General features: G+C 37.1%; 2 protein-coding genes across 9 annotated transcripts in view; one reads left to right on the forward strand and one right to left on the reverse strand.

Annotated features, from left to right (window-relative positions):
• The window catches only part of CEBPZ (CCAAT enhancer binding protein zeta), a 22,776-nt gene extending 568 nt beyond the window's left edge, over positions 1 to 22,208 (forward strand). The window contains exons 2-16 of the mRNA XM_043604152.1: positions 1,872 to 3,370; positions 6,447 to 6,678; positions 7,255 to 7,435; positions 8,430 to 8,518; positions 11,353 to 11,406; positions 11,972 to 12,074; positions 12,178 to 12,246; positions 13,666 to 13,732; positions 14,806 to 14,906; positions 15,714 to 15,771; positions 16,051 to 16,232; positions 16,984 to 17,070; positions 20,746 to 20,807; positions 21,011 to 21,092; positions 21,877 to 22,208. Of these exons, the coding sequence (XP_043460087.1) occupies positions 1,872 to 3,370; positions 6,447 to 6,678; positions 7,255 to 7,435; positions 8,430 to 8,518; positions 11,353 to 11,406; positions 11,972 to 12,074; positions 12,178 to 12,246; positions 13,666 to 13,732; positions 14,806 to 14,906; positions 15,714 to 15,771; positions 16,051 to 16,232; positions 16,984 to 17,070; positions 20,746 to 20,807; positions 21,011 to 21,092; positions 21,877 to 22,016 (3,006 nt within the window). The 3' untranslated portion in view covers positions 22,017 to 22,208. The remainder of the gene's footprint in view (positions 1 to 1,871; positions 3,371 to 6,446; positions 6,679 to 7,254; positions 7,436 to 8,429; positions 8,519 to 11,352; positions 11,407 to 11,971; positions 12,075 to 12,177; positions 12,247 to 13,665; positions 13,733 to 14,805; positions 14,907 to 15,713; positions 15,772 to 16,050; positions 16,233 to 16,983; positions 17,071 to 20,745; positions 20,808 to 21,010; positions 21,093 to 21,876) is intronic.
• CEBPZOS (CEBPZ opposite strand) lies at positions 7,219 to 26,774 on the reverse strand. 8 transcript variants are annotated; one of them, XR_006301067.1, is made up of 6 exons: positions 26,231 to 26,429; positions 23,861 to 23,976; positions 22,725 to 22,769; positions 22,054 to 22,138; positions 7,770 to 7,860; positions 7,219 to 7,378 (listed from the first exon to the last, which is right to left on the reverse strand). XR_006301067.1 is itself a non-coding variant. In XM_043604165.1 (5 exons), exons 2-4 carry the CDS (start codon positions 23,973 to 23,975, stop codon positions 22,056 to 22,058), a joined length of 243 nt encoding a protein of 80 aa, XP_043460100.1. In that variant the 5' UTR covers position 23,976; positions 26,743 to 26,774; the 3' UTR covers positions 21,507 to 21,917; positions 22,054 to 22,055. The 8 variants fall into 8 exon arrangements, 7 of the variants coding, with proteins under 7 accessions (XP_043460100.1, XP_043460094.1, XP_043460098.1 ...); XM_043604165.1 differs by lacking the exons at positions 7,219 to 7,378; positions 7,770 to 7,860; positions 26,231 to 26,429 and adding exons at positions 21,507 to 21,917; positions 26,743 to 26,774; XM_043604159.1 differs by lacking the exons at positions 7,219 to 7,378; positions 7,770 to 7,860; positions 26,231 to 26,429 and adding exons at positions 21,507 to 21,917; positions 26,680 to 26,762.
• Positions 26,775 to 27,885: the final 1,111 nt, after the last annotated feature.

The following is a 27,885-nucleotide window of genomic DNA, read 5'->3' on the forward strand; positions in this document are numbered from 1 at the left end:
ACGTGTTTACTGTGCGCTCTAGAAGCCTTCTGCGCTCTCGGAATTTACATCCTAATTAAGGAAAAGAAACAGTAACCAATTTTTGAATGCATAGAACGTTGGATGCTGAGTAGTGCCACGGAGAAAAAGAAAATCAGAAAAGAGGGTAATGAGTGGGAAGGGCGTAACAGTTTCACATGAGGTGATCGGGGAACTCATCACGGAGATGTTTAGGCATAAAACTAGGAAAGAAAGGAGTGAGCCATGCTGCTCTCTGAACAACAAAAATGTCAAGTGTAGCTGAGGCCCAGTGAGGTAAGGAGAGAGTGTAAGAAATGAAGTAAGAAAGGTAAGAATGTAGGCCTGTCCCTGGGTTTGATGGAAAACCTTAAAAGGTTTGGAGCAAATAGCTGGCAGAATTTAGCTTATTTTTTTAGTAAATGTTTGAGACCATAGCTTGGGGAGGGGGAGACATGGGGGCAGGAGAAATGCACTTTACAGGGGCAGATTCACAATTTTCCCTGTACTTAATTTTTGAATATATAATATTTCCGATGTTACAAAAAGGTTCTCTTAAAAAGGAGGAGTACACGGTAAAAAGTCGTCTTTCCCGCTTTTATGTCCAGCCATGCAATTTCCTTTCCATGATTTTTATGTGTCTTGGATATCTTCCAAGCAAACACACAACACAGGTTCTTTTTTACACAAAAGATACCATATTGTATAATATTTTGTGTGTCTTTTTTTTCTTGCTGTCTTGAAGATTTTTCCCTATCTGTATATGCAGTTGTGTCACTGGTTTTATTGGTTTTATGCCTGCATAAATCGTTGTTTAATCTGTCTAACCAGCCATTTATTGTGGGTTGTCAACTTTTTGCTATCTTAAATAATGCTTCAGTGAATACCTTGAAAATAAATCCTTTCCCACATTGTAAGTGTTATGTATAACCCAAATTGATAGAAATGGAACTGCTGGATCGAAGGAAGTGTGTCTTGTATTTTGATTTGAAGGTAGCAAATTGCCCTCTATAGAGGTTGTGCTAGTTTGCATTTCCATCAACCATGTAGGAAAATGCCTGTTCCTCACACTCTCCCCAGCACCAGCTGTCATAATTTTATCTTTGCTCATCTGACACATTAGAAAATCGTGGTGGTTTTAAATCCTATTTTTCTTTTAATGTTTTATTCATTTTGGGGAGAGAGTGCACACAAGCAGGGTAGAGGCAGAGAGGGAGACAGGATCTGAAGCAGGCTGTGTGCTGACAGTACAGATTCATTTGACGTGGGGCTCGAATCCATGAACCGTGAAACCATGACCTGAGCCAAAGCCAGATACCCAACAAACTGAGCCACCCAGGCGCCCCATAATTTGGATTTTTCTTAATGTCAGTGAGGTTGAGCATCCTTTCATATTTTGAAAAAAATACATTTTTCTCTGTGAACCATTTGTTTATATCCTTTGCAAATCTTTTTGGTTGTCACTTCCTTAATTGACATGTAGGAACTTTTGTATTAAATATTAAGCCCAATTACTTTGATGTCAGTTGCCATTACTTTTTTCCCCGTATTTGTGTTTTGACTTTTGCATGTTTTCTGTGAATGACAATCATACCCATCTTTGCCTTTAAAGTCCTGCAGTTTATGTCAGATTTGGAAAGATTTTCTCTACTCTGAAATTATTTGAATTACAGTGTGCATCCTCCTATTTATGGTTTTATTTTTCACATAAATCTTTAATTCATCAAGTATTTATTTGGTTGTGGGGTGGGAGCCCAGGCAATACCATGGTAATTGAATTTAATTGCTTTTGAAGATACAGATTTCAAATTAACTTTTGAAACTTACCTAAACTGTTGGATTTGTAATTTAAACTTTCTTATGTTTTAATGCAGCAAGATTACCTTATGCTGGCTACGTTGGATGAAAATGAGGAAGTGGTGGATGGAGGCAAAAAAGGAGCAATTGACGACCTTCAGCAAGGTGAATTAGAAGCATTTATTCAAAATCTTAGTTTGGCCAAGTATGCAAAAGCTTTCTTAGTTGAAGAAGATGAACCAGCTAAAAAAGAGAATGCCAGCAAAAAAGCAAGCGAATCTAAAGTAGATAAAAAAAAGCAAAACGCAGCAGAAAGTGAAAGGACATCACTCGGTAAGGTGAAGAATAAGAAGAGGCCAGAACAGCATTCTGGTGAGAACAACAGTGCCACACCAAAAGTTAAGAAAGATAAACAACAGGACATCTTTGAATTTTGTGAGAGACAGACATTGTTGCTCAAGCCTGGAGGCAAATGGTATGATCTAGAATACAGCAACGAGTATTCTTTGGAACCCCAGCCTCGGGATGTTGTGTCTCAGTACAAAACCTTAGCTCAGAAATTGTATGAGCACGAAATCAACTTATTCAAAAATAAGACAAATAATCAAAAGGGAGCTGCTTCTACCTGGATGAAGGCAATTGTGTCGTCAGGGACGCTAGGTGACAGGATGGCAGCCATGATTCTTCTTATTCAGGATGATGCTATTCACACACTGCAGTTTGTAGAAACTCTTGTGAGCCTTGTTAAAAAGAAGGGTAGCAAACAGCAGTGCCTCATGGCTTTGGATACTTTCAAAGAGTTACTGATTACAGACCTTTTGCCAGACAGTCGGAAACTACGGATTTTCAGCCAGCATCCTTTCAACAAACTGGAACAGTTGTCCAGTGGCAACAAGGACTCAAGAGATAGAAGGTTGATATTATGGTATTTTGAACACCAGCTGAAACATTTAGTGGCTGAATTTGTGCAGGTCTTAGAAACTTTAAGTCATGATTCATTAGTAGCCACTAAAACTCGAGCCCTTGTGGTAGCTCATGAACTTCTCTGCAACAAACCAGAGGAAGAAAAGGCTCTTCTTGTGCAGGTGGTAAATAAACTGGGAGATCCTCAGAACAGAATAGCCACAAAAGCCTCCCATCTGTTAGAGACCTTGCTCTCTAAACATCCAAATATGAAAGGAGTTGTATGTGGCGAAGTAGAAAGACTGCTCTTTCGTTCAAATATCAGCTCCAAAGCCCAATATTATGCAATTTGCTTTTTAAATCAAATGGTCCTTTCCCATGAAGAAAGTGAATTAGCTAATAAATTAATTACTCTTTATTTTTGTTTTTTTCGGACTTGTATCAAGAAAAAAGATATTGAATCAAAAATGCTTAGTGCCCTTTTAACAGGAGTAAATAGAGCATACCCTTATGCCCAGACTGGTGATGACAAAGTGAGGGAGCAGGTTGACACGCTCTTTAAAGTGCTACATGTTGTGAATTTTAATACCAGCGTCCAGGCTTTAATGTTGCTTTTTCAAGTAATGAATTCTCAGCAGACAATATCAGATCGATATTATGCAGCACTATATAGGTAAGTACGTACCATTAATAACATGATTTAATAATAATGTGATTTAATATACAGCACCTACTGTGCCCCACTTTGGGGAAAAAGACTTAGAAAACTGGATTTTGGGTCCCCCTCCTCAGCAACTTGCTAATCACCGACTTTGAGTAAGTCACTTAATCTTTGTTTCCTTCTTGGAAAACTGTTAAATGTTTTGCATACATTACTTTTTGTTTTAAGAAGTTGTTAAAATTCATAAGAATACCCTCCCCAAAGAAAGCATCCATATCCTACCACCTAATATTTCAACTTTAACATTTTGCTATATTTGTTTTAAATCTTTCAAATATTAAAAAATTAGAACTGCTGGGGCACCTGAGTAGCTCATTCCGTTAAGTATCCTGCTCTTGGTTTTGGCTCAGGTCATGATCTTGTGGTTCACTGAGATCAAGCCCCATGTCAGGCTCTGTGCTGACAGGGAGGAACCTGCTTGGGATTCTCTCTGCCCCTCCCCAGTTCACATGCATACCCTCTCTGTCTCAAAAATAAACTTTAAAAAATAAAGGAAATTTAAAAAATTAGAACTGCAGTTAAAATTTCCCACCACTCCCATCCTCAGCCCTATATTTCTTCCCCCTGCCCTTCACGCAGCCATTTAGTAATTCATTCAACAGGAATTTTTTTTTTTTTTTTTGAGTGACATCTATATGCTGGACACTGTTATAAGGGCTCCAGCTATAGCACTGGACAAAATTCCTACCCCTAGAGGTGCTTACGTTTATAATGGGGAAGACAGATGGTACATAAGAAAGTCTGTTAGGGAGGGTTAGGGTTGCGTTTTTGGAATGTTTTAGTTATTAGAATTAAGATTTTGTTTACTGAATTTTGCAATTGTCCTGACACCTATTGAGGGATGGTATTTTGAACAGTGTATAAACAAACACTTTGGAACTGTTCAAGTATACCAACAAGCTATATGTTCCTTTTTTTTTTTTTTTTTTCTTTTTTTCTTTTTAGAGAAAAAGTGTGAGTGGGGGAGCAGGGCAGAGAGAAGGAGAGACAGAAACTTAAGGAGGCTCGACACCCAGCACGGAGCCTGACGCATGGCTCAGTCCTGCGACCCTGGGATTAGGACCTGAACTGAAATCAAGAGTCGGACACTTAACCGACTGAGCCATCCAGGCACCCCTATGTTCCTTTCTAATTCATTTTACTAATTTTACATACATGTATTTTATAAGAAATACAATGTGCTAATTAATATTTTGAACTTAAGACCCAGCGCCTGGCTTTGAGTCCCAGCCATTAGTTTGCTGTGTAACTTTGGACAAATTACTTAATCCTCTTTAAAACCCTGTTGGTAAACATGATTGATCCCATTTTACTGTGGCCCAGTTTGTCTGTAAAATGGAAAGGAGTGCACCTCTCCTGTAGGGTTAATTGTTCTAAAATTTCCCAAGGTTACATAGCTAAAAAATGACAGAACTGGGGCTTTATTGAGTCCATGTATATGTTAACCCATGTAATCTTCACATGTATGTTGTGTTTAATAATGCCTCATATACAATGAGTGCTCTGCAAGTGTTGGCTGCTATTGTTATTAATGTTACTCACATGAATTTCTTCCCTTTAACACCTCTCCAGTCTGTGAGGTACAGTGATTTGTGCAAAATCACACAGACATGACAAGGCCAACTGAGATGGCAAATCCTGGACTTCGAGCTCTGGGAATTCATAATGTTGCACGGTACTGACTGCACTGGTAAACTAAAGAAAATCTAAGAGTCCTTTCCATAACTCCTAACAGTCTACAATTTTTTTAAGTAATAAAAACTTCTTTACTTTGGAAAGAGTTCCAGGACTGAAAATGTAGAGGTTTCAAGGTCCTAGGGGTTTTTTTTTTTGTAACTTTTGATGGTCACAAGAACCTTTTGGACAACATTTAGAGTCTATTGGAAACATACTTTTCTAATATCCATTTACTATCTCAGTGTTTAACACAACAGTCTAATATCTGAGGAGTACATTCTTAAATTCTTTAAATTATTGCTTGCCAGGAGCTCTCACAGATGTATCTCCTCAAAGGGCATCTAAGCCTTCTTATAGTATTTTATTTAAGCAGAATTCCCTATAAACAAAAATTCCCTAATATTATTTGAAGGATAAAGGAAACAGATGATTTCATTTACAAAAATATGATTTATCAAAAACTTCCAGAGCATGTTCTCTGCCAAGTGGTGGGGACACACCTATCTAAACTCTCAAGTGTTTTAAAAAATGAGTCATAAAACAGATGGAAATACTGACAATTTTAAATGTGCAGAGAGAAAATTGAATATCAAAAATTAGATAATATAGGAGATCTCAGAATATCACCAGAATTACAGAACTGACAAATGGGGAAAACTGGGATGCAGAGCAATATGAAAATGTTTCACAAGATGAAATATTTCCATTTCTAGTATTAACGGGAAAAAGTTAATAGAAGTGCTTAGAATAAGAAGTAATACTGCACATGAGCATGTACCAAGGATTGTGTTAATTCTGGATATCCTAATGTCTGAAGCATCTCTAGGATTCAGCAACTAGGATAAAGACAATTTTAAAAGTATCATGTTCAGTTTCCTACTCTACATGTGTGTTTTTCATTAGAAATATGTTGAGGCTGCCTCTGGTCCCCAGGTAGGAGGTAGTACTACAAGGATAGGAAGAGCCCTGGTCTAGTCCACTGCTTTCATAAGTCAGTTTTCATTATTTGGTTTTGGATTAGCCTTTCATGTATGGTTTTGTATCCATATAAAAATTAGGCTGTTATCCTAGAGAATGGAGAAACACTTGGAAAAGAAACCCACAAAAAGCCTCTTTTTCCTGTGATAACTCCCGCGCCCCCCCCCCCCCCACACACACACACATACCCGACACCCCCAAGATCATCATTCTTTATGTTTTGGTCATTGACTTCCATTTTACCAGAAATGGTCTCTTGTTGTAAAATAAACAGGAAGGTTATCCCTAACTAAGATGAGGTTAGCAGCTGCCTCTGCTGCTGGTTGTGGAGGTATTTTATGAATAAATATTTGATCTTGTTTTTGTTTTATAGGAAAATGTTGGATCCAGGGTTGATGTTGTGTTCTAAGCAAGCCATGTTTCTTAATCTTGTCTACAAGTCTCTGAAAGCGGACATCGTGTTGCGCAGGGTCAAGGCTTTTGTGAAGAGGTTACTCCAAGTTACTTGCGAACAGATGCCACCATTCATATGTGGAGCTTTATATCTTGTGTCGGAGATCCTTAAAGCAAAACCAGGTTTAAGAAGCCAACTAGATGATCATCCGGTATATTTCACAACTGCTTTTTAAATCGAGTGGGTTCTGAAATATATTGGTATTTTCTTCTTTGCTTCAATAACTTAGTTCTCTGGAACATAAACAAGTGTGAGTCCTGGATTTGGACAGACCTAGATTTTAATCCCAGGTGTACAGTTTACTAGGTGGGCATGTTGCTTGATCCCTTTACTCATAATAAACTGTACTAAACTAAAATTATATGAGGTGGTTACAGATAGTTACAGAGCTAGTAGATCTCTTAAACCTGTTTCCTTGGTTGTGAAATGGACATATCAGCACCTACTTCATAGGGTTATTTATAACATGTCCGAAATTTGAGGGCTGAATGTTTTCATGTAAAAAAAAAAACAAAAAATCCCCAAAGTCTTCAGGGAATTGTGGCTGAAAACTTAATCCTTTTACATTTAGGAAAAAGAACATGGAATCCTCTCATTATCAATTTGATTGATGGAACTTTCATGTTTCACCATTATTGCAATAAGTGGATCTTCTTCAGAACTCCCTCACTTAACTAAATACAGACTTCCAGCTGATTAATATAGATTTATTAAAACATTGTTTTAGGAGTCTGATGAAGAGAATTTTATTGACATAGGAGATGATGAAGACACAGAACAATTCACTGATGCAGATAAAGAAACAGATACAGTAAAAAAAGCTGAGATAGAAGAAACTGTGTCTGACGGACCTGTGGGGACAAAAAAATCAGAGTCTGCTTCTTGGGTGCACTTTGATAATTTGAAAGGTGAGTTTCTTAATCTTCAAATTTTTCTCTTGAACTTTTAAACCAGGGAATTGGATTCCCCTTTGATCTTAATAGAAATTAATAGTATACCATTTTAGAAGACCTCAGTATTTCTTTCTTTTTTTTTTTTTTTTTTTTTTTTAAATAGAGCTTTTATAACCAGATATATTCAGGAACTTAGAACTAAATTTTTAATATAGTGAATCACTGATCTGTTTATTAATATTATAGATAATAGCACATTTTAAAGTAATTTAGATCTTAAAAAATGAAGCAAATACCTTTTGGAAATGTAGCTTCTTCATTTGAGGCTCTAAAAGAAAAGCACACTAACCTTGGAGATCAAGAAATGGGCCAGATCCATTTCTTCAAACTTGTCATGGGACTCTTAGTCAAATTATTTCATCTCCCCAGATTCAGTTTGCCTGTGAAATATAAAAGAGAAGTATGATAGCAAGCAGGAAAGTTTTTAAAAGAATCCATCAGAAAGATGGTGAGCGTGTACATTGTGAAGTAGAGACATTGTGATCTGTTCTGAAAGTTCTCTTAAATTTTTCATCCTGAGTTTCTGCAAACATGAAGATAATGTAAAACTTGTTTGAAGTGAGAATTATTTCTGCACATAATTTAATAACAAATATTCAGTGCTCTTAAAGTTCTGAAAGAATTTAGATGTATTTCATCATCAGGTTATTTGCCATTTTAACACTAACGACCGAATTGACCCAGATTTGGGTACCTTTTGCTGCCTGGTTTATTCAGTTTGCTATTTCAAGGTAGCAAATGCTATTTTGGGTACCATAACTAATTCTCGTTGGGGCTTAGAATTTTTAATCTAGGTAGATACCTGGCTAACTAAGAATGTTGAAAATTGTAGTTACATTACATACACACATACATATTATAGTTGTTAGAGACATTAATGGTGATAGCTTTTAGTGAACTCTTGGGCTGGGAATAAAGCATTTGAGAAATAGTATTTTTTTATTCTCAGGTGGCAAAAAGTTAAAGACCTATGATCCATTCAGTAGAAACCCTCTGTTCTGTGGAGCTGAAAACACAAGTCTCTGGGAACTCAAAAAGGTAAAGTAATTTTAAATTGTCTTTTAATTCAATAGTGCTTTCTATTTGCCCTCATGGATTTAACACTTTGAAGTTTCCATTTTTCTTGTAAATGATAGTGTTTACTTGCTTAGACATTAGTTAATTGGCATAAGGAACCAATTTGAAGTATGTCACCCAGCTGTAATGCTTTATAACTCATACTTCTGTGGCCTCTGCTAAACATTAAATTTACACATTTATTTATTTGTTTGTTTGAAGTTTATTTAAGAGAGCGTGCATGTGTGCACGGGAGGGGCATAGAGAGGGGAGAGAGAGAATCCCAAGCAGGCTCTGCACTGTCAGCGCAGAGCCCACTGCAGGGCTGAAACTCATGAACTGTGAGATCATGACCTAAGCTGCAATGAAGAGCCGGACGCTTAACCGACCAAGCCATCCAGGCACCCCTAAATTTACGCATTTATACGTTTCTACATTCACATGTAGAAAATCTTAAATAATGTGCATGCAAAATTAATAATAAATATAACATCTTAATACTAATAAAAGAAATGGTGTTTTTAGCAGGTTATTGCATATAAGGACTCTATATAAAGGGTAAATTTTGCTTCATGCATTAGATCTCCCTGAGAAGTTTTGTGTAGATAGAACTATTTACAAATATAGTTACTTTTTAAATGCATTAGAGAAGGGGCACCTGGGTGGCTCAATCTGTTAAGTGTCCAACTTCGGCTCAGGTCATGATCTCACAGTTTTTGAGTTCAAGCCCCGTGTCCGGCTCTGTGCTGACAGCTCAGAGCCTGGAGTGTGCTTCAGATTATGTTTCCATCTCTCTCTGCCCCTCCCCTGCTCACACTCTCTCTCTCTCAAAAATAAATAAACGTTAAAAAAAAGTTTTTTTAAATAAGTGCATTAGAGGAATTAATATATCCTATAAACTTTCTATGATACCTTTGGTTAAACAAGTGCTTCATTATAGACTCCTTTGTGTCCTTCACACCTTTTCAATGAGTCTACAAGGTCACAGCTACTTTCATAGTGATACCAAGGCACATTATTTGCCTTTGTAACTGTGTTGACCGTGGTACTGATGATATTAAAATGGATAAAATTGTTTGTGCCTTAGCACACATAGGGACAGTAGCACCATACTGCAATTCATGGCCATTATATTCTTCATTACCACTTACTTTCCAAGAAAAACCAAAAAAAGCCAGTATCACATAGGAATGATGGAACAGGAAAAATTAGTGATGATCTTTACTCTAGAGTACATGTCTTTTTATATTCTGTGTGCATATACAGCAAGAATCCATAACATACTTGTGCATACCTAAGTAAGTATGAAGGTTTTCTCGTGTCTTAGGAAAAGTACATGTGTAGTTTGTTGTAAGCTCAACTAGCTGCTTTTTTCATGAAAGACTGGCTGACTGATAAACCGGTTATTCAGATTTGGGTATTTGGGAGACATTTTCTTGAAAGTGAATGAAGTGAATCTCTTATTTCAAGTGAAACAGCTGACAGTATTTATGGTCAATGATAAAATTCAAGCTTTTTTTTTTTTTAATGTTTATTCACTTTTGAGAGAGAGATAGTGCAGGCGGGGAGGGGCAGAGAGAGAAGGCGACACAGAAACCGAAGCAGTTTCCAGGCTCTGAGCTGTCAGCACAGAGCCCAATGTGGGTCTCAAACTCATGAACCGCAAGATCATGACCTGAGCTGAAGTCGGATGCTTAGCTGACTGAGCCACCCAGGCACCCTTAAAATTCAAGCCTTTAAGCAAAGACTAAAAGTTTAGAAATCTTGTAACCACCACCTTGAACTAGACATTTTCTCAATATGTGAAAACTTTCCTGATAAAATCAGTGGGATACCACCAGTGTAATTTTTGTGATAATGTAACCAGCATTTGGAAGAACTGCATAACTCAGTCAGTATTTTCCAAATGACTGATGCACAGTGTTACAAAGTCATGAATAAGAGATCTATTCAAAGTAGACTAATTTTAAGTAGCAAGTACGAAAAGCTGATTGATAATGGTTTCAGATTCCATATTGCAACTAATCTTCAGTTTGGGTGTAGTAGCAAAGAAGAAAATCCACAATTATGTGAAAGACTATTAGTTAACCCTCCTATTTCCAACTATGTATCTGTGTGAAGAAAGACCATTCATATACTTCCAACTAAAAATAACATGGACTACAGAAGCATGTATGCGAATCCACTGTCTTCTATTAAGCCAGCCATTGAGTAGTTTTACAAAACTGTGAAATAATTCTGCTCTTCTAATAGTTACTTATCCTGAAAAACTTACTTTTGGTAAACTCTGTTATTTACATTACTGTATAATAGGCTCATTGTTATTTTAAGTTGACTGTAAACAGTTGTTTAAAATTTTTCTGTTGTGGGGCACCTGGCTGGCTCAGTCAGAAGAGCGTGTGACTCTTGATCTCCGGGTCGAGTTTGAGCCCCGCTTTGGCTGTACAGATTATTTAAGTAAATAAAAACTTAAAATTCTTTTGCCGGTGGCTGGGTGGCTCAGTTGGTTAAGCATCTGACTCTTGGTTTCAGCTCAGGTCATGATCTCACAGTTCCAATCCCGCATCTGACTTTCTATCAAAATTAATAAATAAACTTAAAAAAATGTTTTCTGTTGTAATTTCTAATTAGGTAAATAACAGTAGATATATCCCACTTAAATTAAGGAAGCTCTTGAGGTCCCTGACTTTTAAATGTATAAAGTACTCCTGAGACCAAAATTTTGAGAATCATTCTTCTCTAATGTATTGGCTCAAGTTTCAGTTTTTTGGATTTACTGTAGTAAAAGTTGACTTTGCTCACATTTTTCTTTTTAGCTATCTGAGCATTTTCATCCCTCTGTGGCCCTTTTTGCAAAGACTATCCTTCAGGTAAGTCTAAAATACTACAAAGATAAGAGATAAGAAATAAGAAATAATCTAGTTTTAGATAATCAATAATTGGTCATACACTGTTTTCTGTCTACCACATAGAATCATAAACATTTTCTGCTGTTGTAAAGGAGCAGTGGCTTGTCTAATACAGTGCAGCAGATAAGTCTTCCCACTCTGAGGTGAATGGAAATACAGAATATTAAAAAACTTCAGCCATTACTTAACTACATTCTGGCTTGTCTCCTGAGGAAAGAGTGCCCATTCCTTTCCCATTTGCTGTGTTTGCCATGTCAGTGTTCCTGGTTAATAGTTAGATGACCTATAGTATTAATATCATTGGCCTATTGATAAAGTTGGCAGTGCATCATAAAGTACATATGTGTATATATGAGTGTGTGTGTAATTCTTCAAGTAAAGAGGGATGAGACGGATATTTGAACCATCATTTATGGCATATTTGTGCCTTTGTGCATTGTGTTTTTCCTTTTTTTTTTTTCTTATCTGGATGCATCTATATAACTTGAGTTAAGCTCTTAATCCTCCCACCCTGTCCGCCTTTCAGGGAGATCATATTCAGTATTCAGGGGACCCACTCCAGGATTTTACATTAATGAGATTCTTAGATCGATTTGTATACCGAAATCCAAAGCCACATAAAGGCAAAGGTATGCTTCTATTTAATTATTTGGTTTTCAGTGTTGATATTTAATAAATAAAATGAGCATACAACTAGGTTTTACATTGCACTGTCTTGATTTTACATTTCAGAAAACACAGATAGTGTTGTGATGCAGCCAAAAAGAAAACATTTTATGAAGGATGTTCGTAGTCTTGCTGGTAAGCATCAAGCCTGGACAGTTGAAATGAACAAGTCAATAATACATAAGTTGTGTTATTCTTTCCTCCACTTTACCATAATAAAACTGAGCACCAGAGACATTATCCATCTCTTACTCCCAAAAATGTGTATGCATTCGTGAGTTTACCATGTCTGACTGGGCTTTTTCTTTTCTTTTTTTCTTTTTTTTTTTTTTTTTTTACGTTACAGAAAGTTTCAAACATATCCAGAGTAAATACACATATAGTATAATGAACCCCCTATAACTATCACCAGCTTGAACAGTTATCAATATTTTGCCATTTCTGTATCATCTATAGCTTTATTGGTGATGACCCCCCCACACACACACATATAACTATCTTTCATAGTTGAATACCATCTTAAGCTCTCTAATATGGGTTCAGCAGAAAACCCACAACTGCTTTTGTCACAAAGCATCATTTCTTTTTAATAGATTTCTCCCCTTTTTTTTAATGTTTATTATTTTGAAAGAGAGTGAGCATATGCGCACGCATGCAAGAGTAGGGGAAGGAAGGGGCAGAGAGAGAATCCCCAAGCAGCAGAGCCCAACGTGGGGCTCTATCCCACAAACTGTGAGATCGTGACCTAAGCTGAGATCAAGAGTCAGACGTTTAACCAACTGAGCCACCCTGGCGCCCCACAAAGCATCATTTTAAACTAGCTGATAACCTTCTGTGGGTTTTGAGTACCCATCTTGTGGACCTGATTCTGTTTCTGTATTCAGATATTTCTTTATATAATAAGTCACAGCTTTTTGTTCAGAGACTAGGGTTAATTTGCACCTTATAAATCATTTAATTCCCAACTGATTTCACAGAGACCCAGAGATGTAAATGGACTTGCCCAAAGTTAATAGTTAGAATTCACCCAAATCTGCTTTTAATCAAGAGGAGTTAGAAAATTTTATTCAGAAGAGGGAAAACTAATATTCCTATAGTGCCTTGTTCTTGTTCCTTAGTTTCCGTCTTAGTATTATGTAAAATTGTGGATAATTCTGTTTACGTTTACTTCCTGTTCCAGAATGGCAGGCATTACTGTCTTTTTTCTGAGATGAAAATGTCAAGTTTAAAGTGATTATTAAGAGAACTCTAATTTTCTCTTGAAATTGGGATCCTGGATGCAGTTGGGAGGACAATGAGAGAACCATGTTCTTTCTCTGTGATGCACTGGTGGCTGCATACTTCATTGTAGCTGACAAATAGTTTCAAATGTTGGGTCTTCTGCACTCAGACTTTTCCAGAGATTGTCCTATGCACTAGAAGATGCCTTCTGTCCATCTTCCTTAACATTTTGAGACTTTAGAGTTATAGGTATGCTGTATGTAGTCTTAAGAGCTTGAATAACATAAAAAAGGATTACTTTAATAAAATTTTTGTCTTAATCTGTTTTCGTAGTGAACAGTAAGGAGTTCCTTGCAAAAGAAGAAAGCCAAATACCAGTGGATGAACTATTTTTCTACAGGTAATATACTTAATACAGTTTCATTTGGGGTACTATTAAAATTGAAATTTTTAGATTCCATAAAATGTTTCATTAACATAGGTGTGTCTTGAAAAGATTAGAAGGTAGGTTTTTTGTTGTTTTGCAAAGGGAATTTATAAATCATTCAGTTTGCTAATCTTAAGATATCTAAGTGAAATCTGGGGCACCTGTGTGTCTCAGTTGGCTGAACGTCTGACTCTTGATTTTGTCTTAAGCCTTGCCTCAGGCTCTGCTGAGTGTCAAGTCTACTTGGGATTCTCTCTCTCCCTCTGCCCCTTTCCCCCTTTCCCCAGCTTATGTGCATTCTGTCTCACTCGCTTTTTCTGTCTCTCAAATTAAAAAAAAAGGATATGTAAGTGAAACTTAAGAACAAGTAAATTTGGGGGAATTTTTTATGACTCTTGACTTTATGAAGCTTATCTTTCTTATTTTTTTAATATAGTAATTGTCTTATAGGCTTTAAATCTGTTACCAGTCTAACATAATAAGCAACTCATGAGTAAGTTGTCTAAAACATGGTTCTAAGCAGAATTAGCAAAATTCACTGTGCTGCGGTAGAGAGAAGTCCTAAACCTACTAGTACGTTATCATTATCTGATTAATTCCACTTGATTTGATTTACTTTTTAAAAAACATTTTGTGTGAAGAATTTTGAGGGTATAATCCCATTTGCAGAATGCCAAGTTTCACCGTACCCTTGTAAGAGGATGCATCTGACTGATAAAATATTGTGATTAGATATTCTCTAGAGTCACAGTTGGTCTTATTCTAACACTTAGATCGTTAGTGTTGATGCTAAAACAACTTTTTACTATGCCGTTTAATTAAGATGAAGTGTTTTTATGAAATCTTTGAAATGTATTATACTTCACATCCAGAGGCTTCTATTTTAATTCAAAACTTTTTCTACAATAAATGCAAATTTTAGTCATTTATATCCAGCTGAGTTAAGTTTTTACATTTGTTTGTGTCACTGGTCATAGGTGCTTTAATTATAGTTAAATGGGCTCTTTCATAAAATTATCAAATATATAACATCTATTTTATTTTAGATACTATAAAAAGGTTGCTATTGTTAAGGAGAAACAAAAACGGAATGCAGATGAAGAAAGTATAGAAGATGTGGACGATGAGGAATTTGAAAAGATGATTGGTAATTTGTTTTTGTCAGCTCTTCAATTTGTAAAATAATCTATTTCTATTTCCTTTTAGAATATTGGAATATTAGTTGTAGTAATAATCTTAGTTTTAGAAAAATCATTTAGCTAAGAATGCCATGAAAATGACAACAGAGGATTGAGAAGTACCTTGGTGGCATACGGTAGTTCACCTACACTTGTTCCAGAGGAATGTATGGGATTGTGCATGGACTATTAGTGGGAAAAATAAGTTTGTATTTACATGGTATGTATTCCTTCTTAAGGCCTACTCTCTTTTAAAAGAGAAGCCATTGTTACTTTTACTAATAATCTCCTTGCACTATTCGTAGCAGTAGTCTGCTGTTTCATCTGTTTTACCTTTGTGATCCACAGAGCTAGAAAAATTTTAATCTATACTTAGGCTAAAACAAAAAATGGGAAATTAGAAAAGCTTACATTGAGTTTGTTTTTCTTGTGCATCGTATAGATAGAATACCGTAAGCGCTTAAACAACAACCACTTAAAAGGACTACACATTGATAAGTATTTTGATATTTACCCTCTTTCCATAAAAGAGTTGTAGAAAGAAGTTGAAATGAACTGGAATCCACTTTAGTTTGGGGATTTAATTAAGGTCAGTATATTCATAGGTTTATGTAGATTAATCAAACACACCAGCAGTAATCAGATTTATATCGTTTTGGTGTTTGCTTGTCATAACTAGCACAATCATAACTGTGTTAATTGATTCAAATGGAAGACATAGGTCAACTTTGTTATTCCTTGCTATATCTGACAATTTGTATATTGTTCTCTGACAGACACATTTGAAGATGATAATTGTTTCACCTCTGGAAAGGATGATCTTGATTTTGCTGGGTAAAATACTTCAACTTTTTTGGTCTTTTCTTAACTTTGTTGTTTTCTCAGCATTTCCCAAATTGTCCTCAGAACAGTAAAGTACAGGACTATGATGTGTAGGAGAAGTTTATTGAAATAAGTTTGGGAAATGGATTTGTACTTTCATTTTAGACCTTTATAATACACATTAGTGTATTAAATAGAGATTCTGTGCTCTTATTAGCCTAGTACCCTCTGGTCACCAAAAAACACTTAGGAAAACAATGTTCTCCATTACAAGTTTTTGGTTTTCTTCAGCAACATGAAAAAGAAAAAAAAAGGTGCTAAGGAAGACCCAGAAGATGAAGATTCAGAAGGCAGTGATGATGACCTATTTGATAACTTAGATGATGATGAAGTTTCTTTAGGAAGTCTGAATGAAGAATTTACTGAAATTGATGAGGATGGAGGAACATTCATGGATGTGTCGGATGAGGAAAGTAAGGGCATTTTTTAAATATGGGCCAAAAAAACATATCTTCCTTTATTCCTCAGTGTAAGCTAGTTTTTCTACTACAGTGTTTGTTTTTTTTTTTTACATATTATCCTATATTCAAATTAATAATGAGATCGGCCAAAAATTTAAATAGGACCTTTTCCCCTCTTATTTTTATTTGGAACTGAAGGGTTTTTTGTTTTTGTTTTTTTTTTTTTTTTCTTTTAAAGAGTTGAGTTTTGGGCATTTATTTATATATGTATATATATTTTATATATATATATATATACACACACATATATACATATATACACATAAATATATATATATATGTATATATATTATTTTATTTTAAGTAGCATGAGCTGGGAAAAGGGGCAGAAGGAGAGGGGGAGAGAGAGAGAGAGAGAGAGAGAGAGAGAAAGAAATATGAATCCCAAGCAAGCTCCATGCTCAGTGCGGAGCCAGATGCAGAGCTTGATCCCACTACCCTGGGATCATGACCTGTGCCAGAATCAGGAATTGGACACCCAACCTACTGAGTCACCCAGGTGTTTGGGCTTTTATTTTAATCAGCACTTAAGCTGTCTCTTCAATACCTGTTGAGCTGTTACGTTCCCCTTTTTCAATTTTAGAGTAGTAATTATTTCTAAAAGTTAGTCAGAATAATCATTTTTCTTAGCCCAGTGGCAGTTCTGTTTTTTAAATTGCTTAATAGCATGGTGTTGTTTTTTGTTTTGGGTTTTTTGAAATAGAAGTTGATGATGTCAGCTCCAAAATCAATACAAAGAGAAGCAAAAGGAAAGGTGCAAATGATTTGGACTTTGCTGGATCATTTCAAGGTAAGGAATGCATTTGCTCTCTTTTAAACTTAAACAGTGGTTATGGGAAAGTTACCACTCATTATTATTTTGGGAAACTTCTTAATTGGTTAGTACAATTTAGTTTTTGTTTTTATAATGGATAATAACGGTTTTCTTTATTTTTAATATGTGAAAGTTGTTTGCCACATATGCCTTCAATTATTTTCTCTTCATAACTTTTTTCTTATTTAAATCTCTCGATCATCTATAAAGTATATCATAACAGATTATGCCTTTTAATGTTAACACTTGTAAAGTGGTAATAAAAGAAAAAGGTACTGTATCAGGTGACAATTTTAACTTTTTGATAAATGTATAGAAAGCAAGGGGCTCCTGGGTGGCTCAGTGGGTTAAGCGTCTGACTTTGGCTCAGGTCATGATCTCACAGTTTGTGTGTTCAAGCCCCACATCAGGCTCTGTGCTGACAACTTAGAGCCTGGAGCCCATTTCACATTCTGTGTCTCCTCTCTCTGCCCCTCCCCCCCTGCTTGTGCGCTCTCACTCTCTCTCTCTCTCTCAAAACTAAATAAACATTAAAAAAATTTTTGTGATGTAGAAAGCATTATATTTTATTCCTGAAATCTGTGATAAATTCATAGGCTTACTTTTTTTCTATGCTTTGCTTCTAATGTCTCGTTTCTGCTGACTAATACTGATAACGAATAAAAATAGATTTGCAAAGTTAAAAATAATTAAAATGCTTGACAACATTTCTTTTAAAATTAAATGTTAAAATATTTTGGACATTAAATATTTTTGCTAATAAGTATCAAAAATAATAACTATATTTTGGTAGTAGTCTTTCATACATTTATACCCGCAAAACTTTTATAAGCCCTTTCAAGTACTGACAACCATAGTCCTCTTAATTAGATTGACTCACCTGATATGTAAATAACATTATCTTTCAGATTTTGTCATCCGTTGAGTGGTGTAAGGTCGCAATTTAATACTAGCCTGTGCTCAAATATAAGACAGCTTTCCCCAAAATCATCTCCAAAAAGAAACATTGGGGCTCCTGGCTGTCTCAGCAGAGCATGCAACTTGGAATTCTAAATTTAAGCCCCATGTTGGGTGTAGAGATTACTTAAAATTATGAAAACGGCACCTGGGTGGCTCAGTCAGCTAAGCATGCAACTGTTTTGGCTTAGGTCATCATCTCACAGCATTCCTGAGTTCAAGCTCCATGTCAGGTTCTGCACTGAGTACAGAGCATGCTTGGGATCTCTCTCTCATTCTCCACCCCTCCCCCCTGTGCTCTCTCAAATAAGTAAACTTAAAAATGTTGCTTTATCATAAGTCCTACTGAGACTTTCATTAAAAGATGCTCTCTCAGTGACCTTACTATTATTTCTGAAGACCAGAGCCTGAAAGATGTTAGATCTCAGCTGACAATAGTTTTGAATTAAAGGATACCTGACATAATTGATTAAAACAAAAGAAGGCAAAGGAATTTCAAACACTGATAAATTGCAGAGGGAGAGGTGGGTGGTATTCACCCTATATTTGCAAATGTTGGATATCCTTAAGGATAAACAAACCTTAAGGCAACTTTAAGAGGGCAGTAACAGGGCTCACCAGTTGAAGTTATAGATGTATACATATAATGTGAGTGAACACCAAAAATGCGTTTCCAAATGCTATACACAAATGGGAATTTTAGCTAAAGAGAAAATACTCAATAACAGTATCCCATTTAAGGATACACAAAATTTGAGATGAAATGCTGTAGAAACTATTTTATCAAAAGTGGCTTTGGTATCAATGCACAGACTTTACATGATTGTTAGTAGCACCATTATTATTAACCGCCAAAAAGTGGGAACAGTTTAAATGTCTGTTGACTAAAGAATAGATAATGGAATATTATTCAGCAATAAAATGGTATTAAGTACTGATCTGTTACATGTTATAACATGGATGAGCTTCAGAAATACTACGCTAAGTGAAAGTAGCCAAATACAGAATACCATATAATGATCCCACTTACATGAAATAACCAGAAAAGGCAAAAGCCTTCTTGGGAAAAGGGCACATGACTGCAGATGGGCACCAGGATCTTCTGGAGTTGATGGAATTGTCCTAAAATTGCATTTTGATGACGTTGAACAACTCTGTAAATTTACTAAAACATACTGAATTACACACTTAAAAACAGCTGGGTTTTATTATGAATTTTATTCCCTAAAAAAGCTATTTTAAAAATTGGCCCACTGTGGGGTGTCTGACTCTTGATTTTGCCTCAGGTCATGATCTCATGGTACATGGGATCGAGCCCCATGTCAGGTTCTGCGCTGACAATGTGGAGCCTAATTGGGATTCTCTCTCTCCCCCCCCCTCTGCCCCTCCCCCACTCACACATGCATATTCTCTCTCAAAAAATAAAAGTAAATAAAAATCAAAAAAAGGTTTTTTTAATGTTTGCTTATTTTTGAGAGGGAGAGAGAGACAGAATGTGAATGGGGGAGGGGCAGAGAGAGGGAGACAGGATCTGAGCTGTCAGCACAGACCCTGACCTGGGGCTTGAACTCACGCACTGAGATCATGACCTGAGCCAAAGTTGGATGCTTAGCCAACTGAGTCACCCAGGTGCCCCATAGTTAATAAAAAATTTTTAAAAATGGCTCTACTAGATGCAAAGAATTTGAGTAATACTGTTTCAGAAAAAGTGAAAATGGATAAAAACAGTATTTCTAGTTAAAATCACATTATCTAAAATATATTAACTAGAAATACTGTTTTTATCCATTTTCACTTTTTCTGAAACAATATTACTCATTCTTTGCGTCTAGTAGAGCCATTTTTTAAAAATTTTTATTAGTGTATGAATTAAAATTTAATGAATATTAGAAATAGATGTTCTAGTTTTTTATTTTGAAAAGTTTATGTTCAGAACGTGGGTGGCTCAGTCAGTTAAGCATCCCAATTCTTGATTTCAGCCTAGGTCATGATCTCGCATTCATGAGTTGAAGTCCTGTGTCATGCTCTGTGCTGGTAACGCAGAGCCTGCTTGGGATTCTCTGTGCCCCTACCCCTCTCTTGCGCCCAGTGTCTCAAAATAAATAAATAAACAAACTTAAAAAAAGTTTATATTCACAATTATAAGTTATTTTTTCTAAGGAGAACCATTTTGAGAAGTGTAAACAAAAATTTCATTTACAACATAATATACCTTCCATCACTTTCTTCACTGTTAGTCCAAAGAATAAAACCTCTGACTTAATGAGAATTTACAGTTTGCCTTAAAAATTCCAAAATTCATCCATGTCACCCTTAGAATTAATCTTGCCTGATACTATGAAATTAGGTAAACCTTGATCAGTGGCCAAATCGGAAAGGCAGTCAAGAAGACACTATTTGTCATCTAAATTTTATTAGGATACAATTAAAAGTACTATATACCAACTCTTAAATAAAATATATTTATTTTAAAATGCCAGCTACTTAATGGTGCTATGAGGAAACTGTAATTCTGTATTTTAACCCAAATACAACTTTTTTACAACAAAACTATGTTGAAAGATTGTTGAATCACTGTGTCGTATACTTGAAATTAATGTAACGTGTGCCCACTATACTTCAATTTAAAAATGTTGTATTTTTCCAAAATTAATGGATTTACAATTTAATAACCTACACTTACACTTTTTTTAGGACCAAGGAAAAAAAAGAAAGGAAATTTCAATGACTCCAGCCTATTTGTATCAGCTGAAGAGGTAAGGTTAAAATACTGCTTCATGATGTTAGCTACTCTGGGGGTAACTAGCTGGCTCAGTCGGTAGAGTACAGGACTCTTGATCTAAGGGTTGTGAGTTCAAGCCCCATGTTGGGTGGAGAGATTAAAAAATAAAATTTTTTTTAAAAAAGCTAGCTATTCTACACTGCTTTGAGTTTTCTAATAAATGTATCTCTTTTTAAGTTTGGCCACCTACTGGATGAAAATATGGGATCCAAGTTTGATAACATTGGCATGAATGCCATGGCTAACAAAGACAATGCAAGTAAGTAACTTGAATTTTTATGGAGGTTTTTAAATAGCCTTACAACTTCCGAAGACGTATTTTTAGACAACCTTTTTTAGTAAGGATAAATAAAATGGTTCCTTACAACCCTGAAGGAATGGCTTTTTTCATCAGTGTCTGGGGAGCATGTAGGATTAAAAAGCATTTAGACTACAGCAATAAAGACTGTAGTTACGTTTGGGGCCCGTGGGTGATGCAGTCAGTTAGGCATCCAACTCTTCATTTCGGCTCAGGTCATGATCCCATGATTTGTGGTCATGATCCCATGGTTTGTGGATCCTGCGGAGCCTGCTTGGGATTCTGTCTCTCCTTCTCTCTGCCCCTCCCCCACTTGTGTACTCTGTCTCCCTCTCTCTCTCAAAATAAATATAAAAAACATTTTTTAATAAAGACTGTAGTTACTTTAAACTGTTTAATTCTTTTAGAGAGGCAGTTTTTATATATTGTGAGTATGCTTAGTAGCTTTATAAGTACTTTATAGACATAATTTCTGATATTGTTACTGGATTCTGTTCTTTTGCCAATAAAAGCGTTCAGGGGAAATAAAATCTTTAGGGTATTTGTTCCTTTGTTGACCTAGTCTTTTATTTGTTAAACAGTAATCTTTAACAATAAATGCAGAAGGAAAGCAACAAACAAGAGCAGGGGATTTGCATAGTGGATGGGAAATGACTAAGCCATAGCAGACCAGAAGTTCCTGTTTTGTTCTGTGGGGCCAGGAGTCTACAACATGGTGTGTTCATCTTTCTTCTTCCCCACAAAGGTCTCAAACAGCTTAGATGGGAGGCTGAACGTGATGACTGGCTACACAACAGAGATGTAAAAAGTATCATCAAGAAAAAGAAAAATTTCAAAAAGAAGAGGCCAAAAACCACTCAGAAAATTAAAAAGCAAAGAAATTGATTGTTTTCTAAATAAACTATGTTAAAATTGTACTTACTCTTAATTTTTGCTATTCAGCCATTTTTCTTGATCTTGCTCTCTGACTCCATACATTCCAGACTGTTCAATGGATTTGTAATAAACTATAAATAAAGACAGCTGTCATTTATAAAATCATGTAAAAGTGACAAAATTAAACTATATTGAAAGAAACCAAACCTCTTTTCCTTATTTCTTAATAGTAAAGTAAAAAAGACAGTAGGATACGTATTTCACTTACAAGCCCTCTAGCATCTGTACTGTTATAATAAGCACTATTTATTAAGCATTACTTTATAGCAGATACTGCGCTAAGTGATTACACAATGTCATCTTGTTTAATCCTTACAACAGTTCATAAAGATGGCCATTATTATCACTACTGTATGGAGAAACAGCTCCCAAGAAATTAGCAAACCAGAGGTCACTCAAGTTTTAGGTTGTGATTTGATTCCATCACCATCTCAGATAGGTTTCATTCCAAAGTCTACACTTTTAACCACTGGCTAACTACTCTCATCTCCAAATGAGAATTTTCTCCACCCTGTGTTCTCAGAGGAGCTAAAATAGGAATAGGCAGTAATTCTTGGAAATTGACACCACAAAATTAAAGTCTCAACCATTAATTGGTCATTTAAAAAATTACTTAAAGGGTACCTGAAAAAGTTTTTGTATACTCTTAAAACATACCTTCCAAGATGAAGGGGAATTTTTTGCTCATTGTTTGCCTGAAATCTGATGGAGAAAAAGTGTTAAAATTAAATATTAAAGCATAGAGTCCATAATTAGTGCTAGCTTTAGGGTTTATGAGATAAGAATCTGTGTTAAGGTCCTTCTGGCAATCAGGAACTATATCCTTTTGGACAGGGTGTAAGTTGTACTTGCCTTACATGTTGCCTCCCATAGTTCCTTTTGGAGTTTTTCAAATTTGGCTTGTATACATGATGTAATTTATTTAGAAAAGGGAAAAAAAGCAACTTTTCATTGTTAATGTGTTTGAGACACATTAGCTATGACGTTTGAGATAAAAAACTGAGTAGACGTATTTCTAATTCCATAGTAAGGCAAAATGGAATCCATAAAAATTCATTGTTCGATGGATTCTATTTTACCCTCTTAATATAATTAGAAACTTTAAATTAATTTGCTCTTAAATTCCATGTCGATGTTTTCTTTTACACCCTTACACTTGAAAAGTGTAGAGACTTTGTGAGATCGAATAGCATCCAGAACACAGTGTTGCACTAAAATACTTTAAGAAGACACATGATAAGTTTCAAAGATGGCCACCACCCAGGACTACTATTATCTGCTTTAGGGAAAGAAAGCAGCACTTAATAATTCAAAAAGTTGAGGACTCTAAAATTTCCCCCCACAAAATGTCAAGCACTTTCAGTGATAGCCGGTGGCATGGGAAAGGTTTTTAGTGTCCAATATTGACACACAGGAAGAACTCAGATATGATAGCCTTTGAGAGTGGTTATTTGATGATTCAGCTATGCCACCACTACTCTACCAGACGATGAGGTATAATTGGCAGGCTGAATTTCTTCCACCCATGTTCCCAAACTAAGCCAGACCAAAAATACTTGCTCTATGCCCCCGACTAGTAAAATCCATAGAAGTGTGAAACTTTCTCTTTCATCTACAAACAACATTTAGGAAGAAGAGTCATTAGGTCCATAATTAACACCAAGTGTTCCTCTTATACCCATAAAAATGCCCAATACCTGGAAGAAGCAATTTCTCTAAAACTGTTCAGCACCTAAATGCATTAACAGACTGTACACCGCTCTAGAAAACATTAACTTCTGAATTAGAATTACCTTGACTTGTGTTCATCTTATTAAACAAAAAATATGCTCCAAAAACGCCCACAAGTTCAACTACTAAAACTCCTTTAAAGATCTTCTTTGCCAGTGGTTCCATAGTGCGGGCCATCCTAAGTTTAACAATAACAACATGTAAACCTGAGTGAACATATACAAACTTAATACCACTTCCATAAAAATAATTCATTCCCAGTTTGAACGATGTATACTGTATACTTATTTGTATTAGATGTCCCACATTCCTAGTTTTCAATCTCCACCCCTAAGGGGCACAATGAACCAAAGACACCATTGGATAAAGCACGAGCAGGAGATAAAACTGAAAAAAGCACTGTAAAAAGAACTAATAATTTATGGAACTAAGATTTTTAATTACCTAAGAATATAGAATGTTGAGAGAGAGGGTAAATCCTTTCTTTTTAACCAAAAAAATATTAAGATGATCTAAATGGGCAGCATATGTGAAAGCCCTTTGTAAGTACCCTACAAAAGTAAGGCTATTCTGTGAGTGGTTGTACATGTTTCATAGCTGGAGGTTTTCATTTTATTTATACAGCATATAGTGAACTAGGTGCCACAGCCCAAGCATTTCAAAGTTGAGCAACAAATCAACTTGTTCTGGGGAGGTGCTATTCTAACAGTACTTTCAAACTAAGTACATCACCCACAAGGCTTCTTAAAAATGCACATTCCTGGGCCTCACCCTGCAGTTCCCGAGTTCCCAGCTTTCTGATTCAGCAAGTTGAGGGTTAGCATCCCAGTAAGGTGCCCATTTGCACACAACTCCAATGACTTGTATACAAGAGGCCCCTGTACCACATTAGGAAAACTGATCACCACCATCCAGTAAGTGGCAACCTAGACTTCAGATCTTGATTCGCTTCAATTAAAATAAAAGCCAACCAAAAAGGTTTGAGTCTTCATTCTCTTTCTCTAATGTAAAAGCTAAACAAGGGAAAGGGGCTATATAAGTCAAGAAAATAACGTATGACTCTTACTGAGTATATGAAACATAAACTCAAGTTATTACTCTGCCTCCCTAGAACCCCAACAACAGGAGAAACCAGTCGTTTTTAATTTTAGGATTTTGATATCATCAATGTATGCTGTGTCATAGTGTTTGTTCTCTAACATCTGTGCAGAGATGGTAAGCTCTGTGATACTCTACAGTCCCAGCTCTCTGCTCACGGTCACGCGTTTGCACCATTTCCTTTTGACTCCTTTTTATAATGCCTCAGACGGGGTAATTAAATACCCTACTTTATGAGATTATCCTATTAATCTCTTTACCAGGTGTCCCTTCCCTCCAAAATTCCTTTCCCTCATTTTGATAATATGATCACCCTGGGGACTATAAGATTAAAACTTTATTATTCGTATCTTTATTTTTTTTTAATTTTTTTTTTAACGTTTATTTATTTTTGAGACAGAGAGAGACAGAGCATGAACGGGGGAGGGGCAGAGAGAGAGGGAGACACAGAATCGCAAGCAGGCTCCAGGCTCTGAGCCATCAGCCCAGAGCCGGACGCGGGGCTCGAACTCACGGACCGTGAGATCGTGACCTGAGCTGAAGTTGGAGGCTTAACCGACTGAACCACCCAGGCGCCCCTATTATTCGTATCTTTAAAAACCAAAGCAGAGGAAGTTAATAAAGAACTTGCATGTAACCAACAGGCAGTTGAGTGGGTGGGAATGGAGAACTGTTTTGTTTACAATGCTGTACCTGACACCAAGTAAGTCATGATTGGTACAGGGACCTCTCGTGGGATAAGTTTTAATGTTCAACGGGCGAAAAAAAAATATTCTTTTAACTTAAAAATAAAGCCTGACTGCAGCCATAACCACAGTGTAAGGAATCCAAGTAAAATCTGGTTTTGTTCTGTTGGGAGGTGAAGTTAAGGGTTCAAAACATAAAGTGCAAGTAACACTGTATAATTCAGTGTTTACCTTTTTGAAAAATATATACACACATTTTACATTACAAGTCCCTCGACTTCAGTAAAGGTGTTTATAACGACTGATAAAGCCTAGTTGACAAAGACCACCAAAGGCATACCTGTCCACGACGAAGTTAGGTTACTAACTAGCAGAGGAGGAACAAGATTAGACAAGATTTTGGAGAAGGACAGAACTTAGGCGAAGTTTAAAAGAAAGCAGTCCCCGAATGGGCTCGAAGGAAAGCAGGGCTGTGCGTCATGGGGGTTCACAAAGCACCGGGCTGAGAAGCTGATTCAGGGTGCACAAGCTTAAACGTGCAAATGTTGCGTCTGAAAACCCTCATCCGTCCACTACAGCTGGAAACCGACACGGCTCAGCATCAGCAGGCAACACGATTTATCACACAGCAAGGTCTCTCACACGCACGCTATATGTTGGAGAGCAAGGTTTCTCAGCTACGTCCCTGGGTTTGATTAGCTAAAGCACTTTGTCCAGATTCCCACGGTCAAGAACCAAGGAACCAGCGAGGCCTCCGGGAGCTGCCTCAGGCTGGCTACCCACGATCCTCAGGCCCTCGCGCGGCCCCCAGGCCCCCGGGTCTCCGGTGTATCTCGGCGGCCCCCCGTGCTCTCCCGCCTGCCCGGGCTCCCCTTACGCTCCCGCCCGGCCCGCAGCCGACTCCCGCGGGCATCATCGCAGGCTGCACTGCCCGGTCACGGGGCCAAGGTCGCCGAGCGACCCGGAAACACTCGGTCCTCTCCCGCGACTCTCCCGCTGAATGGATGGATATAGCGACACCCGACTTTCCTCCTTATGAACCCAGAACTTTAGCGCGCACCCACCCCCACCTCCTACCCCCGCCAAAGAAAACCTGCCCGGCTCAGCGTTCCGAGGATCAAGAGTCAGGACTCTCAACTAGAGTCAGCCCCCGCTCTTACCTGAGGCGCTTATTGCGGACTGCGCATGCGCGAGTGTTGCCAAAGCCCCGCCCCTCCCGGCGTTGGGCCTGCCCCGCCCCGTGATTACTTTTTATTGCGCTCCTTTAAAAAAAAAAAAATTTTTTTTTTATTTTTTTTTAACCTTTATTTATTTTTGAGACAGAGAGAGACAGAGCATGAATGGGGGAGGACCAGAGAGAGGGAGACACAGAATCTGAAACAGGCTCTAGGCTCTGAGCTGTCAGCACAGAGCCCGACGCGGGGCTCCAACTAACGGACTGAGAGATCACGACCTGAGCCAAAGTCGGACGCTTAACCGACTGAGCCACCTAGGCGCCCCCCCCCCTTTTTTTTTTTTTTTTACATTTATTTATTTTTAAGAAACAGAGTGAGACAAAGTGTGAGCGGGGGAGGGGCAGAGAGAGAAGGAGACACAGAATCCGAAGCAGGCTCCAGGCTCTGAGCAAGCGGTCAGCACAGAGCCTGATGCGGGCCTCAAACCCACGAACTGTGTGAGACTGTGACCTGAGCCCAAGTTGGACGCTCAACCGACTGAGCCACCCAGGTGCCCCTATTGTGGTCCTTTTATTTTTCTTTTAAGTTTTACTTATTTCAATAATTTCTACACTCCACGTGGAACTGGGGACTCCTAGATCAAGGAACGCATGTTCTTCCGACTGAGCCAGCCAAGTGCCCCGTTATTGTGCTTTCCTTATAGAAAGTAGATCCTGACTGCTGCCAATGTATGTTAATTTATTTAATCCTCAGAAAAACCCTATGTCATATTAGGTGGTATGAGTATCTCATTTTACAGAGAAGGCGGGAGTTTTACCCTGCCCACAAGCACAGAGTTAACAAGAGTTAAAATTGGATTTGAACTCGGGACACTGGAAAACCTGTGCTCAATTATTTTTCTACACTCTGCAACCCAAAGTGTGATAGAATCAGCAACCTGGGAGCTTCTTAGAAATGCAGACCTACGGGGGCACCTGGCTGGCACAGTCCGTTAGAGCAAGCAACTCAGAGACATGAGCTTGAGCCCCATGCTGGTCATGGAGGCTACTTAAAAAACAAAACAAAGTTGTAGGAAATGCAGACCTACTGAATCAGAACCTGCATTTTAGCCAGATCCCTAGACAATTC

Source organism: Prionailurus bengalensis, chromosome A3 (assembly GCF_016509475.1).
Source record: "Prionailurus bengalensis isolate Pbe53 chromosome A3, Fcat_Pben_1.1_paternal_pri, whole genome shotgun sequence".
Lineage (NCBI taxonomy): Eukaryota > Metazoa > Chordata > Mammalia > Carnivora > Felidae > Prionailurus > Prionailurus bengalensis.